At 52.6% G+C, this 15,063-nt stretch overlaps 1 protein-coding gene across 1 annotated transcript in view; it reads left to right on the forward strand.

Moving 5' to 3' along the window:
• The window catches only part of DPYSL5 (dihydropyrimidinase like 5), a 113,844-nt gene that overhangs the window by 42,155 nt on the left and 56,626 nt on the right, over window positions 1–15,063 (forward strand). The window contains exon 2 of the mRNA XM_069728540.1: window positions 4,519–4,783. Within this exon, the coding sequence (XP_069584641.1) occupies window positions 4,523–4,783 (261 nt within the window). The 5' untranslated portion in view covers window positions 4,519–4,522. The remainder of the gene's footprint in view (window positions 1–4,518; window positions 4,784–15,063) is intronic.

Raw genomic sequence — 15,063 nt, forward strand, 5'->3', positions numbered from 1 at the left:
TGGAATCTTCCTGATGGGTAACGACATGTCACTGCCAGATCCAGGTTCCTTCATGTCATGTTCTACGCTCCAGTCACATCCTGAGCTGTTTTCCTTCCTATTCTCTACCGTCGTTCACGTGGCTGCAGGACTCTGCCGGGAATCCGTGATTAGAAGTTTCTTCCTCCGCTGAGTTGGATGTTTGCTGCATCTTTATCTGGAAGTCTTTATGGATTCTGCTGGTGTAGTCAGGACTCGCTGCGGACCTGCGAGCGATTTACTTATTTGTTGGGTCATTTAGAGGACAGATCCATCTGCTGCTGTACCAGGTTCATTCATTTGTATTCATGTAATACAAAATTTTCTGCTAATAACCAAGAAAAATTATCTTTCACAATTGGTGCAGAATCCAACCAGAGGAGCAGCACTTTTACACCTAATCCTATCTAATCCAAAAAAAGAGAAAAAAATCCAGCTTCCAAAAACTTACAAATTTATTCAGGATAAAAGGCAAAGTCCAGTCCAATCAGAGCTTTGAGAAAGAACATACCATTGTTCGAAACGCGTAGCTTGCTACTCTTCACTATGTAATTTATTGGATTGGACTGGACTTTGCCTTTTATCCTGAATAAAGTAAGTAAAGTAAGTTTTTGGAAGCTGGATTTTTTTCTCTTTTTTTGGATTGCTTGCTTACGTGATGACTACACGTTATCCGTGCTTCCCCACAACACATGCCGACAGGTGAGCTGGTATATATTTTTTTTCTTAATCCTATCTAATAGTCCTGACAGAATAACAAATCTGCAGGTGGTCGGGCATCTAGGAAATAGCGACCACAATATTGTGCAGTTTCACCTGTCTTTCACTAGGGGGACTTGTCAGGGAGTCACAAAAACACTGAACTTTAGGAAGGCAAAGTTTGACCAGCTTAGAGATGCCCTTAATCTGGTAGACTGGGACAATATCCTCAGAAATAAGAATACAGATAATAAATGGGAAATGTTTAAGAACATCCTAAATAGGCAGTGTAAGCGGTTTATACCTTGTGGGAATAAAAGGACTAGAAATAGGAAAAACCCAATGTGGCTAAACAAAGAAGTAAGACAGGCAATTAACAGTAAAAAGAAAGCATTTGCACTACTAAAGCAGGATGGCACCATTGAAGCTCTAAAAAACTATAGGGAGAAAAATACTTTATCTAAAAAACTAATTAAAGCTGCCAAAAAGGAAACAGAGAAGCACATTGCTAAGGAGAGTAAAACTAATCCCAAACTGTTCTTCAACTATATCAATAGTAAAAGAATAAAAACTGAAAATGTAGGCCCCTTAAAAAATAGTGAGGAAAGAATGGTTGTAGATGACGAGGAAAAAGCTAACATATTAAACACCTTCTTCTCCACGGTATTCACGGTGGAAAATGAAATGCTAGGTGAAATCCCAAGAAACAATGAAAACCCTATATTAAGGGTCACCAATCTAACCCAAGAAGAGGTGCGAAACCGGCTAAATAAGATTAAAATAGATAAATCTCCGGTTCCGGATGGCATACACCCACAAGTACTAAGAGAACTAAGTAATGTAATAGACAAGCCATTATTTCTTATATCCAGGGACTCTATAGCGTCGGGTCTGTTCCACAGGACTGGCACATAGCAAATGTGGTGCCAATATTCAAAAAGGGCTCTAAAAGTGAACCTGGAAATTATAGACCAGTAAGTCTAACCTCTATTGTTGGTAAAATATCTGAAGGGTTTCTGAGGGATGTTTTTCTGGATTATCTCAGAGAATGACTGTATAACTCCATATCCGCATGGGTTTATGAGAAATCGCTCCTGTCAAACCAATCTAATCAGCTTTTATAAAGAGGTAAACTATAGGCTGGACCACGGTGAGTCATTGGACGTGGTATATCTTGATACCGTGCCGCACAAGAGGTTGGTAAACAACATGAGAATGCTTGGTCTGGGGGAAATGTGTGTAAATGGGTTAGTAACTGGCTTAGTGATAGAAAGCAGAGGGTGTTTATAAATGGTAGATTCTCTAACTGGGTCGCTGTGACCAGTGGGGACCACAGGGGTCGGTGTTGGGACCTGTTCTCTTCAACATATTCATTAATGATCTGGTAGAAGGTTTACACAGTAAAATATCGATATTTGCAGATGATACTAAACTATGTAAAGCAGTCAATACAATAGAGAGAGATGGTTGTGGGGACTATCAATTCCCTAAAGTCCCTGTCAGTCACCCTATCTGACAGCGGAGGTTGAGACTCCAATATGTGCGATATGGTGGCCCCACGTCACGTCGATGTCACTGGACACCCTAATGACAATAAAAGGAAAAAATCAGCATAAGATATGTGTATATATACAAAGATCAGCAAACAAAAGTGTATATATACATAGAGAATGTGGGTGCATTATGGTATAACAGGGCATCATATGGGCACAGCATCTAATGAATGGCTATGGGTGAAACTACGTCTCCGCTGCACATAATTAACATGTTGACGCTCGTAAACCGCACCGGGGGTGAGTTTATGCAGTGTTAAATAAAAGCACATTGGGCACAGGATTTCTATAAATCACATCCACTGGGCTTCTAAAAACGCTGTTCTTCCTGATCGTGGGGTAGGGTTGTAGATTTAGAAGTATTTTTGGTACTCTGGGGCCCTGGGAGTGCCCTGGATAAGTTGTCGCTTCTCTGACACCGTCTGGATGAAGTGTTGCTTCCTTTCGCCTTCTGGACCAGGTGTCGCTTCTCTGACGCCTCTTTTACCGGGTGCTGCTCCTCTGGCGCCCTCTTTACCAGGTGCTGCTCCTCTGGCGCCCTCTTTACCAGGTGCTGCTCCTCTGGCGCCTTGTGGACGAGGTGCTGCTTTTCTGGTGCCTTGTGGATGAGGTGCTGCTCTTCTAGCATCTTGTGGACAAGCTGTGGCTTCTCTGGTGTCTTGTGGATGAACTATGGCTCTTCATGTGGCTTCTCCGGTGCCATGTGGATAAGATGCTGCTCCACTGGTGCCTTGTTTACAAGGTGTGGCTCCTCTGATGCTTTGTTTACGAGGTGTGGCTTCTCTGGTACCTTGTTTACGAGGTGTGGCTTCTCTGGTATCTTGTGGATAAGGTGTGGCTTCTTTGGCCACTTGTGGACGAGGTGTGGCTTCTCTGGTACCCTATGGACGAGGTGTGCCTTCTCTGATTCTTTGTGGACGAAGTTTGCCTTCTCTGGTGCCTTGTGGATGAGGTGTGGCTTCTCTGGTACCTTGTGGATGAGGTGTAGGCTTCCGTGGTGCCTTGTGGACGAGGTGTGGCTTCTCTGGTGCCTTGTGGACGAGGTGTGGCTTCTCTGGTGCCTTGTGGACGAGGTGTGGCTTCTCTGGTGCCTTGTGGACGAGGTGTGGCTTCTCTGGTGCCTTGTGGATGATGTGTGGCTTCTCCGGTGCCTTGTGGACGATGTGTGGCTTCTCTGGTGCCTTGTGGATGAGGTGTGGCTTCTCTGGTGCCTTGTGGACGAGGTGTGGCTTCTCTGGTGCCTTGTGGACGAGGTGTGGCTTCTCTGGTGCCTTGTGGACGATGTGTGGCTTCTCTGGTGCCTTGTGGATGAGGTGTGGCTTCTCTGGTGCCTTGTGGACGAGGTGTGGCTTCTCTGGTGCCTTGTGGACGAGGTGTGGCTTCTCTGGTGCCTTGTGGACGAGGTGTGGCTTCTCTGGTGCCTTGTGGACGAGGTGTGGCTTCTCTGGTGTCTTGTTGACGAGGTGTGGCTTCTCTGGTGCCTTGTGGACGAGGTGTGGCTTCTCTGGTGCCTTGTGGACGAGGTGTGGCTTCTCTGGTGCCTTGTGGACGAGGTGTGGCTTCTCTGGTGTCTTGTTGACGAGGTGTGGCTTCTCTGGTGCCTTGTGGATGAGGTGTGGCTTCTCTGGTGCCTTGTGGACGAGGTGTGGCTTCTCTGCTGCTTTGTGGACGAGGTGTGGCTTCTCTGGTGCCTTGTGGACGAGGTATGGCTTCTCTGTTGTTATTTATAAATTGTTCTTTCTTGGTGAAGTGAACATGAATTTTGTTCAGGAGAATCATGCAGTTCTTACTGCTGACTTAGTTCCTGTGTCTTGCATGTTCCTAGACTCCTTTGTTTTGGATTTTACTTGATGTATCTTTGAGAGAGTGGTCTTTTTTTCTTGGGTTGAGGAAACTCTGGGCCATGACAGATATTTTGGAGAAAGCTCTCTGGATCCCTTAGTCCTTTGTGTGGGCCCTGTAGACCTCATGTTCTTGTCTGATGTATGGTACCATGAATAGAAGTTAGTCTTGTTTTACTGCGGTCCTTTATGTTCATTAATTCAGGTAACAACAATTCACTGCCAATAGTAAATATTAGAAGATCAGGTTTTGGTCTTCCACAAGTGGAGTGGTCACTGCCTGGCATACAAGCAGAACATTAATCTCCTGAAATACTCTGTGCTGCGGAGAACCCTGCATTAGCTACCTATGTTACATAAGTGGATTATCATAGATCCTTCTAAAGCTTTGTACATTTCTCTTCCAGAGCCATGCATGCCAATGCGACCAGTGTTCGGATCCTCATTAAAGGGGGTAAGGTGGTGAACGATGACTGCACCCAAGAAGCCGACGTGTACATTGAGAATGGGATCATCCAGCAGGTGGGACGGGAGCTGATGATACCTGGAGGGGCGAAAGTCATTGATGCCACAGGAAAACTGGTCATCCCTGGTGGAATAGACACCAGCACCCACTTCCATCAGACCTTCATGAATGCTACCTGCATGGACGACTTCTACAACGGCACAAAGGTAAGAGTTACTCTACGTGTCGGTGTCCCGGGTGTTTGCCGTTATGACCGCCTCTGCTTTATTATGGGGTAGCTCAGTATTTTCCATCATGTCTAATGCTCCTGCGCCTCCAGAGCTGCAGTCGCCTTACTGTACAAGGCCTTGTATCTGGCTGCTGTATAGCATTGTGGAGGATGTAGCGTCCAGCGGCACGGCACAGAGGTGTGACCGGGGACATCACATCTACCACAACCCAAGAGGAGATGTGCGGCTCTTACAGCTCTGATCCCCCAGCACTCAGAGTATTAAAGGGGGTCCGACCCCTAACCAGCAAATGCCCCCCTACAGTGTCAGTGTCTCCCTCTATGCTGACATCTGATTACTTGCCAGCCCCAATCCTGAGCCTGCACTACTGAATACCCCAGTGGTATGTCTGCCTGAGGCTGCACCACTGAATAATGCCCCAGTGGGATGTCTGCCTGAGGCTGCACTACTGAATACCCCAGTGGTATGTCTGCCTGAGGCTGCACCACTGAATAATGCCCCAGTGGGATGTCTGCCTGAAGCTGCACTACTGAATGTCCCAGTGGGATGTCTGCCTGAGGCTGCACCACTGAATAATGCCCCAGTGGGATGTCTGCCTGAGGCTGCACCACTGAATAATGTCCCAGTGGGATGTCTGCCTGAGGCTGCACTACTGAATAATGCCCCAGTGGGATGTCTGCCTGAGGCTGCACTACTGAATAATGCCCCAGTGGGATGTCTGCCTGAGGCTGCACCACTGAATAATGTCCCAGTGGGATGTCTGCCTGAGGCTGCACTACTGAATAATGCCCCAGTGGGATGTCTGCCTGAGGCTGCACTACTGAATAATGCCCCAGTGGGATGTCTGCCTGAAGCTGCACTACTGAATAATGTCCCAGTGGGATGTCTGCCTGAGGCTGCACTACTGAATAATGCCCCAGTGGGATGTCTGCCTGAGGCTGCACTACTGAATGTCCCAGTGGGATGTCTGCCTGAGGCTGCACCACTGAATAATGCCCCAGTGGGATGTCTGCCTGAGGCTGCACTACTGAATGTCCCAGTGGGATGTCTGCCTGAGGCTGCACCACTGAATAATGCCCCAGTGGGATGTCTGCCTGAGGCTGCACTACTGAATGTCCCAGTGGGATGTCTGCCTGAGGCTGCACCACTGAATAATGCCCCAGTGGGATGTCTGCCTGAGGCTGCACCACTGAATAATGCCCCAGTGGGATGTCTGCCTGAGTCTGCACTACTGAATGTCCCAGTGGGATGTCTGCCTGAGGCTGCACCACTGAATAATGCCCCAGTGGAATGTCTGCCTGAAGCTGCACTACTGAATGTCCCAGTGGGATGTCTGCCTGAGGCTGCACTACTGAATAATGTCCCAGTGGGATGTCTGCCTGAGTCTGCACTACTGAATGTCCCAGTGGGATGTCTGCCTGAGGCTGCACCACTGAATGTCCCAGTGGGATGTCTGCCTGAGCCTGCACTACTGAATAATGCCCCAGTGGGATGTCTGACTGAGGCTGCACCACTGAATGTCCCAGTGGGATGTCTGCCTGAGGCTGCACCACTGAATAATGCCCCAGTGGAATGTCTGCCTGAAGCTGCACTACTGAATGTCCCAGTGGGATGTCTGCCTGAGGCTGCACCACTGAATAATGCCCCAGTGGGATGTCTGCCTGAAGCTGCACTACTGAATGTCCCAGTGGGATGTCTGACTGAGGCTGCACCACTGAATGCCCCAGTGGGATGTCCGCCTGAGCCTGCACTACTGAATGCCCCAGTGGGATGTCCGCCTGAGGCTGCACCACTGAATAATGCCCCAGTGGAATGTCTGCCTGAGGCTGCACCACTGAATAATGCCCCAGTGGGATGTCTGACTGAGGCTGCACCACTGAATGCCCCAGTGGGATGTCTGCCTGAGTCTGCACTACTGAATGTCCCAGTGGGATGTCTGCCTGAGGCTGCACCACTGAATGTCCCAGTGGGATGTCTGCCTGAGCCTGCACTACTGAATGTCCCAGTGGGATGTCTGCCTGAGGCTGCACCACTGAATGCCCCAGTGGGATGTCTGCCTGAGTCTGCACTACTGAATGTCCCAGTGGGATGTCTGCCTGAGTCTGCACTACTGAATGCCCCAGTGGGATGTCTGCCTGAGTCTGCACTACTGAATGTCCCAGTGGGATGTCTGCCTGAGGCTGCACCACTGAATAATGCCCCAGTGGAATGTCTGCCTGAAGCTGCACTACTGAATGTCCCAGTGGGATGTCTGCCTGAGTCTGCACTACTGAATGTCCCAGTGGGATGTCTGCCTGAGTCTGCACTACTGAATGTCCCAGTGGGATGTCTGCCTGAGGCTGCACTACTGAATGTCCCAGTGGGATGTCTGCCTGAGGCTGCACCACTGAATAATGCCCCAGTGGAATGTCTGCCTGAGTCTGCACTACTGAATGTACCAGTGGGATGTCTGCCTGAGGCTGCACTACTGAATGTCCCAGTGGGATGTCTGCCTGAGTCTGCACTACTGAATGTCCCAGTGGGATGTCTGCCTGAGCCTGCACTACTGAATAATGCCCCAGTGGGATGTCTGACTGAGGCTGCACCACTGAATGTCCCAGTGGGATGTCTGCCTGAGGCTGCACCACTGAATAATGCCCCAGTGGAATGTCTGCCTGAAGCTGCACTACTGAATGTCCCAGTGGGATGTCTGCCTGAGGCTGCACTACTGAATGTCCCAGTGGGATGTCTGACTGAGGCTGCACCACTGAATGCCCCAGTGGGATGTCCGCCTGAGCCTGCACTACTGGATGCCCCAGTGGGATGTCCGCCTGAGGCTGCACCACTGAATAATGCCCCAGTGGGATGTCTGACTGAGGCTGCACCACTGAATGCCCCAGTGGGATGTCCGCCTGAGCCTGCACTACTGAATGCCCCAGTGGGATGTCTGCCTGAGTCTGCACTACTGAATGTCCCAGTGGGATGTCTGCCTGAGCCTGCACTACTGAATAATGCCCCAGTGGGATGTCTGACTGAGGCTGCACCACTGAATGTCCCAGTGGGATGTCTGCCTGAGGCTGCACCACTGAATAATGCCCCAGTGGAATGTCTGCCTGAAGCTGCACTACTGAATGTCCCAGTGGGATGTCTGCCTGAGTCTGCACTACTGAATGTCCCAGTGGGATGTCTGACTGAGGCTGCACCACTGAATGCCCCAGTGGGATGTCCGCCTGAGCCTGCACTACTGGATGCCCCAGTGGGATGTCCGCCTGAGGCTGCACCACTGAATAATGCCCCAGTGGGATGTCTGACTGAGGCTGCACCACTGAATGCCCCAGTGGGATGTCCGCCTGAGCCTGCACTACTGAATGCCCCAGTGGGATGTCTGCCTGAGTCTGCACTACTGAATGTCCCAGTGGGATGTCTGCCTGAGGCTGCACCACTGAATGTCCCAGTGGGATGTCTGCCTGAGCCTGCACTACTGAATGTCCCAGTGGGATGTCTGCCTGAGGCTGCACCACTGAATGCCCCAGTGGGATGTCTGCCTGAGGCTGCACCACTGAATAATGCCCCAGTGGAATGTCTGCCTGAAGCTGCACTACTGAATGTCCCAGTGGGATGTCTGCCTGAGTCTGCACTACTGAATGTCCCAGTGGGATGTCTGCCTGAGTCTGCACTACTGAATGTCCCAGTAGGATGTCCGCCTGAGCCTGCACTACTGAATGCCCCAGTGGGATGTCTGCCTGAGTCTGCACTACTGAATGTCCCAGTGGGATGTCTGCCTGAGGCTGCACCACTGAATGTCCCAGTGGGATGTCTGCCTGAGTCTGCACTACTGAATGTCCCAGTGGGATGTCTGCCTGAGTCTGCACTACTGAATGTCCCAGTGGGATGTCTGCCTGAGTCTGCACTACTGAATGCCCCAGTGGGATGTCTGCCTGAGTCTGCACTACTGAATGTCCCAGTGGGATGTCTGCCTGAGCCTGCACTACTGAATGTCCCAGTGGGATGTCTGCCTGAGGCTGCACCCCTGAATGCCCCAGTGGGATGTCTGCCTGAGTCTGCACTACTGAATGTCCCAGTGGGATGTCTGCCTGAGGCTGCACCACTGAATAATGCCCCAGTGGGATGTCTGCCTGAGTCTGCACTACTGAATGTCCCAGTGGGATGTCCGCCTGAGCCTGCACTACTGAATGCCCCAGTGGGATGTCCGCCTGAGCCTGCACTACTGAATGCCCCAGTGGGATGTCCGCCTGAGCCTGCACTACTGAATGCCCCAGTGGGATGTCTGACTGAGGCTGCACCACTGAATGTCCCAGTGGGATGTCTGCCTGAGGCTGCACTACTGAATGTCCCAGTGGGATGTCTGCCTGAGCCTGCACTACTGAATAATGCCCCAGTGGGATGTCCGCCTGAGCCTGCACTACTGAATGCCCCAGTGGGATGTCCGCCTGAGCCTGCACTACTGAATGCCCCAGTGGGATGTCTGACTGAGGCTGCACCACTGAATGTCCCAGTGGGATGTCTGCCTGAGGCTGCACCACTGAATGTCCCAGTGGGATGTCTGCCTGAGGCTGCACTACTGAATGCCCCAGTGGGATGTCCGCCTGAGCCTGCACTACTGAATGCCCCAGTGGGATGTCCGCCTGAGCCTGCACTACTGAATGCCCCAGTGGGATGTCTGCCTGAGTCTGCACTACTGAATGTCCCAGTGGGATGTCTGACTGAGGCTGCACCACTGAATGCCCCAGTGGGATGTCCGCCTGAGCCTGCACTACTGAATGTCCCAGTGGGATGTCTGCCTGAGGCTGCACCACTGAATAATGCCCCAGTGGGATGTCTGACTGAGGCTGCACCACTGAATGTCCCAGTGGGATGTCTGCCTGAGCCTGCACTACTGAATAATGTCCCAGTGGGATGTCTGCCTGAGTCTGCACTACTGAATGTCCCAGTGGGATGTCTGCCTGATTCTGCACTACTGAATGCCCCAGTGGGATGTCTGCCTGAGTCTGCACTACTGAATGTCCCAGTGGGATGTCTGCCTGAGTCTGCACTACTGAATGTCCCAGTGGGATGTCTGCCTGAGGCTGCACCACTGAATGTCCCAGTGGGATGTCTGCCTGATTCTGCACTACTGAATGTCCCAGTGGGATGTCTGCCTGAGGCTGCACCACTGAATGTCCCAGTGGGATGTCTGCCTGAGTCTGCACTACTGAATGCCCCAGTGGGATGTCTGCCTGAGTCTGCACTACTGAATGTCCCAGTGGGATGTCTGCCTGAGTCTGCACTACTGAATGTCCCAGTGGGATGTCTGCCTGAGGCTGCACCACTGAATGTCCCAGTGGGATGTCTGCCTGAGTCTGCACTACTGAATGCCCCAGTGGGATGTCTGCCTGAAGCTGCACTACTGAATGTCCCAGTGGGATGTCTGCCTGATTCTGCACTACTGAATGTCCCAGTGGGATGTCTGCCTGAGGCTGCACCACTGAATAATGTCCCAGTGGGATGTCTGCCTGAGCCTGCACTACTGAATGCCCCAGTGGGATGTCTGCCTGATTCTGCACTACTGAATGTCCCAGTGGGATGTCTGCCTGAAGCTGCACTACTGAATGTCCCAGTGGGATGTCTGCCTGATTCTGCACCACTGAATGTCCCAGTGGGATGTCTGCCTGAGTCTGCACTACTGAATGTCCCAGTGGGATGTCTGCCTGAGGCTGCACCACTGAATGCCCCAGTGGGATGTCCGCCTGAGCCTGCACTACTGAATGTCCCAGTGGGATGTCTGCCTGAGTCTGCACTACTGAATGTCCCAGTGGGATGTCTGCCTGAGTCTGCACCACTGAATGTCCCAGTGGGATGTCTGCCTGATTCTGCACCACTGAATGTCCCAGTGGGATGTCTGCCTGATTCTGCACTACTGAATGTCCCAGTGGGATGTCTGCCTGAGGCTGCACCACTGAATAATGTCCCAGTGGGATGTCTGCCTGAGCCTGCACTACTGAATGCCCCAGTGGGATGTCTGCCTGATTCTGCACTACTGAATGTCCCAGTGGGATGTCTGCCTGAGTCTGCACTACTGAATGTCCCAGTGGGATGTCTGCCTGATTCTGCACCACTGAATGCCCCAGTGGGATGTCTGCCTGAGGCTGCACCACTGAATGCCCCAGTGGGATGTCCGCCTGAGCCTGCACTACTGAATGTCCCAGTGGGATGTCTGCCTGAGCCTGCACTACTGAATGCCCCAGTGGGATGTCTGCCTGAGCCTGCACTACTGAATGCCCCAGTGGGATGTCTGCCTGAGGCTGCACTACTGAATGTCCCAGTGGGATGTCTGCCTGAGCCTGCACTACTGAATGTCCCAGTGGGATGTCTGCCTGAGCCTGCACTACTGAATGCCCCAGTGGGATGTCTGCCTGAGGCTGCACTACTGAATGTCCCAGTGGGATGTCTGCCTGAACCTGCACTACTGAATGTCCCAGTGGGATGTCTGCCTGAGGCTGCACTACTGAATGTCCCAGTGGGATGTCTGCCTGAAGCTGCACCACTGAATAATGTCCCAGTGGGATGTCTGCCTGAGTCTGCACCACTGAATAATGCCCCAGTGGGATGTCTGCCTGAGGCTGCACTACTGAATGTCCCAGTGGGATGTCTGCCTGAGGCTGCACTACTGAATGTCCCAGTGGTATGTCTGCCTGAGGCTGCACTACTGAATAATGTCCCAGTGGGATGTCTGCCTGAGGCTGCACTACTGAATGTCCCAGTGGGATGTCTGCCTGAGGCTGCACTACTGAATAATGTCCCAGTGGGATGTCTGCCTGAAGCTGCACTACTGAATGTCCCGGTGGTATGTCTGCCTGAGGCTGCACCACTGAATAATGCCCCAGTGGGATGTCTGCCTGAGGCTGCACTACTGAATGTCCCAGTGGTATGTCTGCCTGAGCCTGCACCACTGAAAAATGCCCCAGTGGGATGTCTGCCTGAGTCTGCACCACTGAATAATGCCCCAGTGGGATGTCTGCCTGAGGCTGCACTACTGAATAATGTCCCAGTGGTATGTCTGCCTGAGCCTGCACTACTGAATGTCCCAGTGGTATGTCTGCCTGAGGCTGCACTACTGAATAATGTCCCAGTGGGATGTCTGCCTGAGGCTGCACAACTGAATGTCCCAGTGGTATGTCTGCCTGAGGCTGCACTACTGAATAATGTCCCAGTGGGATGTCTGCCTGAGGCTGCACTACTGAATGTCCCAGTGGTATGTCTGCCTGAGGCTGCACTACTGAATAATGTCCCAGTGGGATGTCTGCCTGAGGCTGCACTACTGAATGTCCCAGTGGTATGTCTGCCTGAGGCTGCACTACTGAATAATGCCCCAGTGGGATGTCTGCCTGAACCTGCACTACTGAATAATGCCCCAGTGGGATGTCTGCCTGAACCTGCACCACTGAATAATGCCCCAGTGTTATGTCTGCCTGAGGCTGCACTACTGAATGTCCCAGTGGGATGTCTGCCTGAGGCTGCACTACTGAATAATGTCCCAGTGGGATGTCTGCCTGAGGCTGCACAACTGAATGTCCCAGTGGTATGTCTGCCTGAGGCTGCACTACTGAATAATGTCCCAGTGGGATGTCTGCCTGAGGCTGCACTACTGAATGTCCCAGTGGTATGTCTGCCTGAGCCTGCACTACTGAATGTCCCAGTGGTATGTCTGCCTGAGGCTGCACTACTGAATAATGTCCCAGTGGGATGTCTGCCTGAGGCTGCACAACTGAATGTCCCAGTGGTATGTCTGCCTGAGGCTGCACTACTGAATAATGTCCCAGTGGGATGTCTGCCTGAGGCTGCACTACTGAATGTCCCAGTGGTATGTCTGCCTGAGGCTGCACTACTGAATAATGTCCCAGTGGGATGTCTGCCTGAGGCTGCACTACTGAATGTCCCAGTGGTATGTCTGCCTGAGGCTGCACCACTGAATAATGTCCCAGTGGGATGTCTGCCTGAGGCTGCACCACTGAATAATGCCCCAGTGGGATGTCTGCCTGAGGCTGCACCACTGAATAATGCCCCAGTGGGATGTCTGCCTGAGGCTGCACCACTGAATAATGTCCCAGTGGGATGTCTGCCTGAGTCTGCACCACTGAATAATGCCCCAGTGGGATGTCTGCCTGAAGCTGCACTACTGAATAATGGCCCAGTGAGATGTCTGCCTGAAGCTGCACTACTGAATGTCCCGGTGGTATGTCTGCCTGAGGCTGCACCACTGAATAATGCCCCAGTGTGATGTCTGCCTGAGTCTGCACTACTGAATGCCCCAGTGTGATGTCTGCCTGAAGCTGCACTACTGAATAATGGCCCAGTGGGATGTCTGCCTGAGGCTGCACTACTGAATGTCCCAGTGGGATGTCTGCCTGAAGCTGCACTACTGAATGTCCCAGTGGTATGTCTGCCTGAGTCTGCACCACTGAATAATGTCCCAGTGGGATGTCTGCCTGAGGCTGCACTACTGAATGTCCCAGTGGTATGTCTGCCTGAGGCTGCAGCACTGAATAATGCCCCAGTGGGATGTCTGCCTGAGCCTGCACTACTGAATGTCCCAGTGGTATGTCTGCCTGAGGCTGCACCACTGAATAATGCCCCAGTGGGATGTCTGCCTGAGGCTGCACTACTGAATAATGCCCCAGTGGGATGTCTGCCTGAGGCTGCACCACTGAATAATGCCCCAGTGGGATGTCTGCCTGAGGCTGCACTACTGAATAATGTCCCAGTGGGATGTCTGCCTGAGTCTGCACCACTGAATAATGCCCCAGTGGGATGTCTGCCTGAGGCTGCACTACTGAATGTCCCACTGGAATGTTTGCCTGAAGCTGCACTACTGAATAATGGCCCAGTGGGATGTCTGCCTGAAGCTGCACTACTGAATGTCCCGGTGGTATGTCTGCCTGAGGCTGCACCACTGAATAATGCCCCAGTGGTATGTCTGCCTGAGGCTGCACCACTGAATAATGCCCCAGTGGGATGTCTGCCTGAGGCTGCACCACTGAATAATGCCCCAGTGGGATGTCTGCCTGAGGCTGCACCACTGAATAATGCCCCAGTGGGATGTCTGCCTGAGTCTGCACCACTGAATAATGCCCCAGTGGGATGTCTGCCTGAGGCTGCACCACTGAATAATGCCCCAGTGGGATGTCTGCCTGAGGCTGCACCACTGAATAATGCCCCAGTGGGATGTCTGCCTGAGTCTGCACCACTGAATAATGCCCCAGTGGGATGTCTGCCTGAACCTGCACTACTGAATGTCCCAGTGGTATGTCTGCCTGAGGCTGCACCACTGAATAATGCCCCAGTGGGATGTCTGCCTGAAGCTGCACCACTGAATAATGCCCTAGTGGGATGTGTGCCTGACTGCTCTCTGCTCCCTCCTCCTGTCTGACTGCTCTCTGCTCCCTCCTCCTGCCTGACTGCTCTCTGCTCCCTCCTCTTGCCTGACTGCTCTTGGCTCCCTCCTCCTGCCTGACTGCTCTCTGCTCCCTCCTCCTGCTTGACTGCTCTTTGCTCTCTCCTCCTACCTGACTGCTCTCTGCTCCCTCCTCCTGCCTGACTGCTCTCTGCTCCCTCCTCCTGCCTGACTGCTCTCTGCTCCCTCCTCCTGCTTGACTGCTCTTTGCTCTCTCCTCCTACCTGACTGCTCTCTGCTCCCTCCTCCTGCTTGACTGCTCTTTGCTCCCTCCTCCTGCCTGACTGCTCTCTGCTCCCTGCACCTGTCTGACTGCTCTTTGCTCCCTCCTCCTGCCTGACTGCTCTCTGCTCCCTCCACCTGCCTGACTGCTCTTTGCTCTCTCCTCCTGCCTGACTGCTCTCTGCTCCCTCCTCCTACCTGACTGCTCTTTCCTCCCTCCTCCTGCCTGACTACTCTCTGCTCCCTCCATGTGCCTGACTGCTCTTTGCTCCCTCCTCCTACCTGACTGCTCTCTTCTCCTTCCACCTGCCTGACTGCTCTTTGCTCTCTCCTCCTGCCTGACTGCTCTTTGCTCCCTCCTCCTGCCTGACTGCTCTTTGCTCCCTCCACCTGCCTGACTGCTCTTTGCTCCCTCCACCTGCCTGACTGCTCTTTGCTCCCTCCTCCTGCCTGACTGCTCTTTTCTCCCTCCTCCTGCCTGCTCTTAGCTCCCTCCTCCTGCCTGACTGCTCTCTGCTCCCTCCTCCTCCCTGACTGCTCTCTCCTCCCTCCTCCTGCCTGACTGCTCTCTGCTCCCTCCTCCTGCCTGACTGCTCTCTGCTCC

Source organism: Ranitomeya imitator, chromosome 5, assembly GCF_032444005.1.
Source record: "Ranitomeya imitator isolate aRanImi1 chromosome 5, aRanImi1.pri, whole genome shotgun sequence".
In the NCBI taxonomy this organism is placed as follows: domain Eukaryota; kingdom Metazoa; phylum Chordata; class Amphibia; order Anura; family Dendrobatidae; genus Ranitomeya; species Ranitomeya imitator.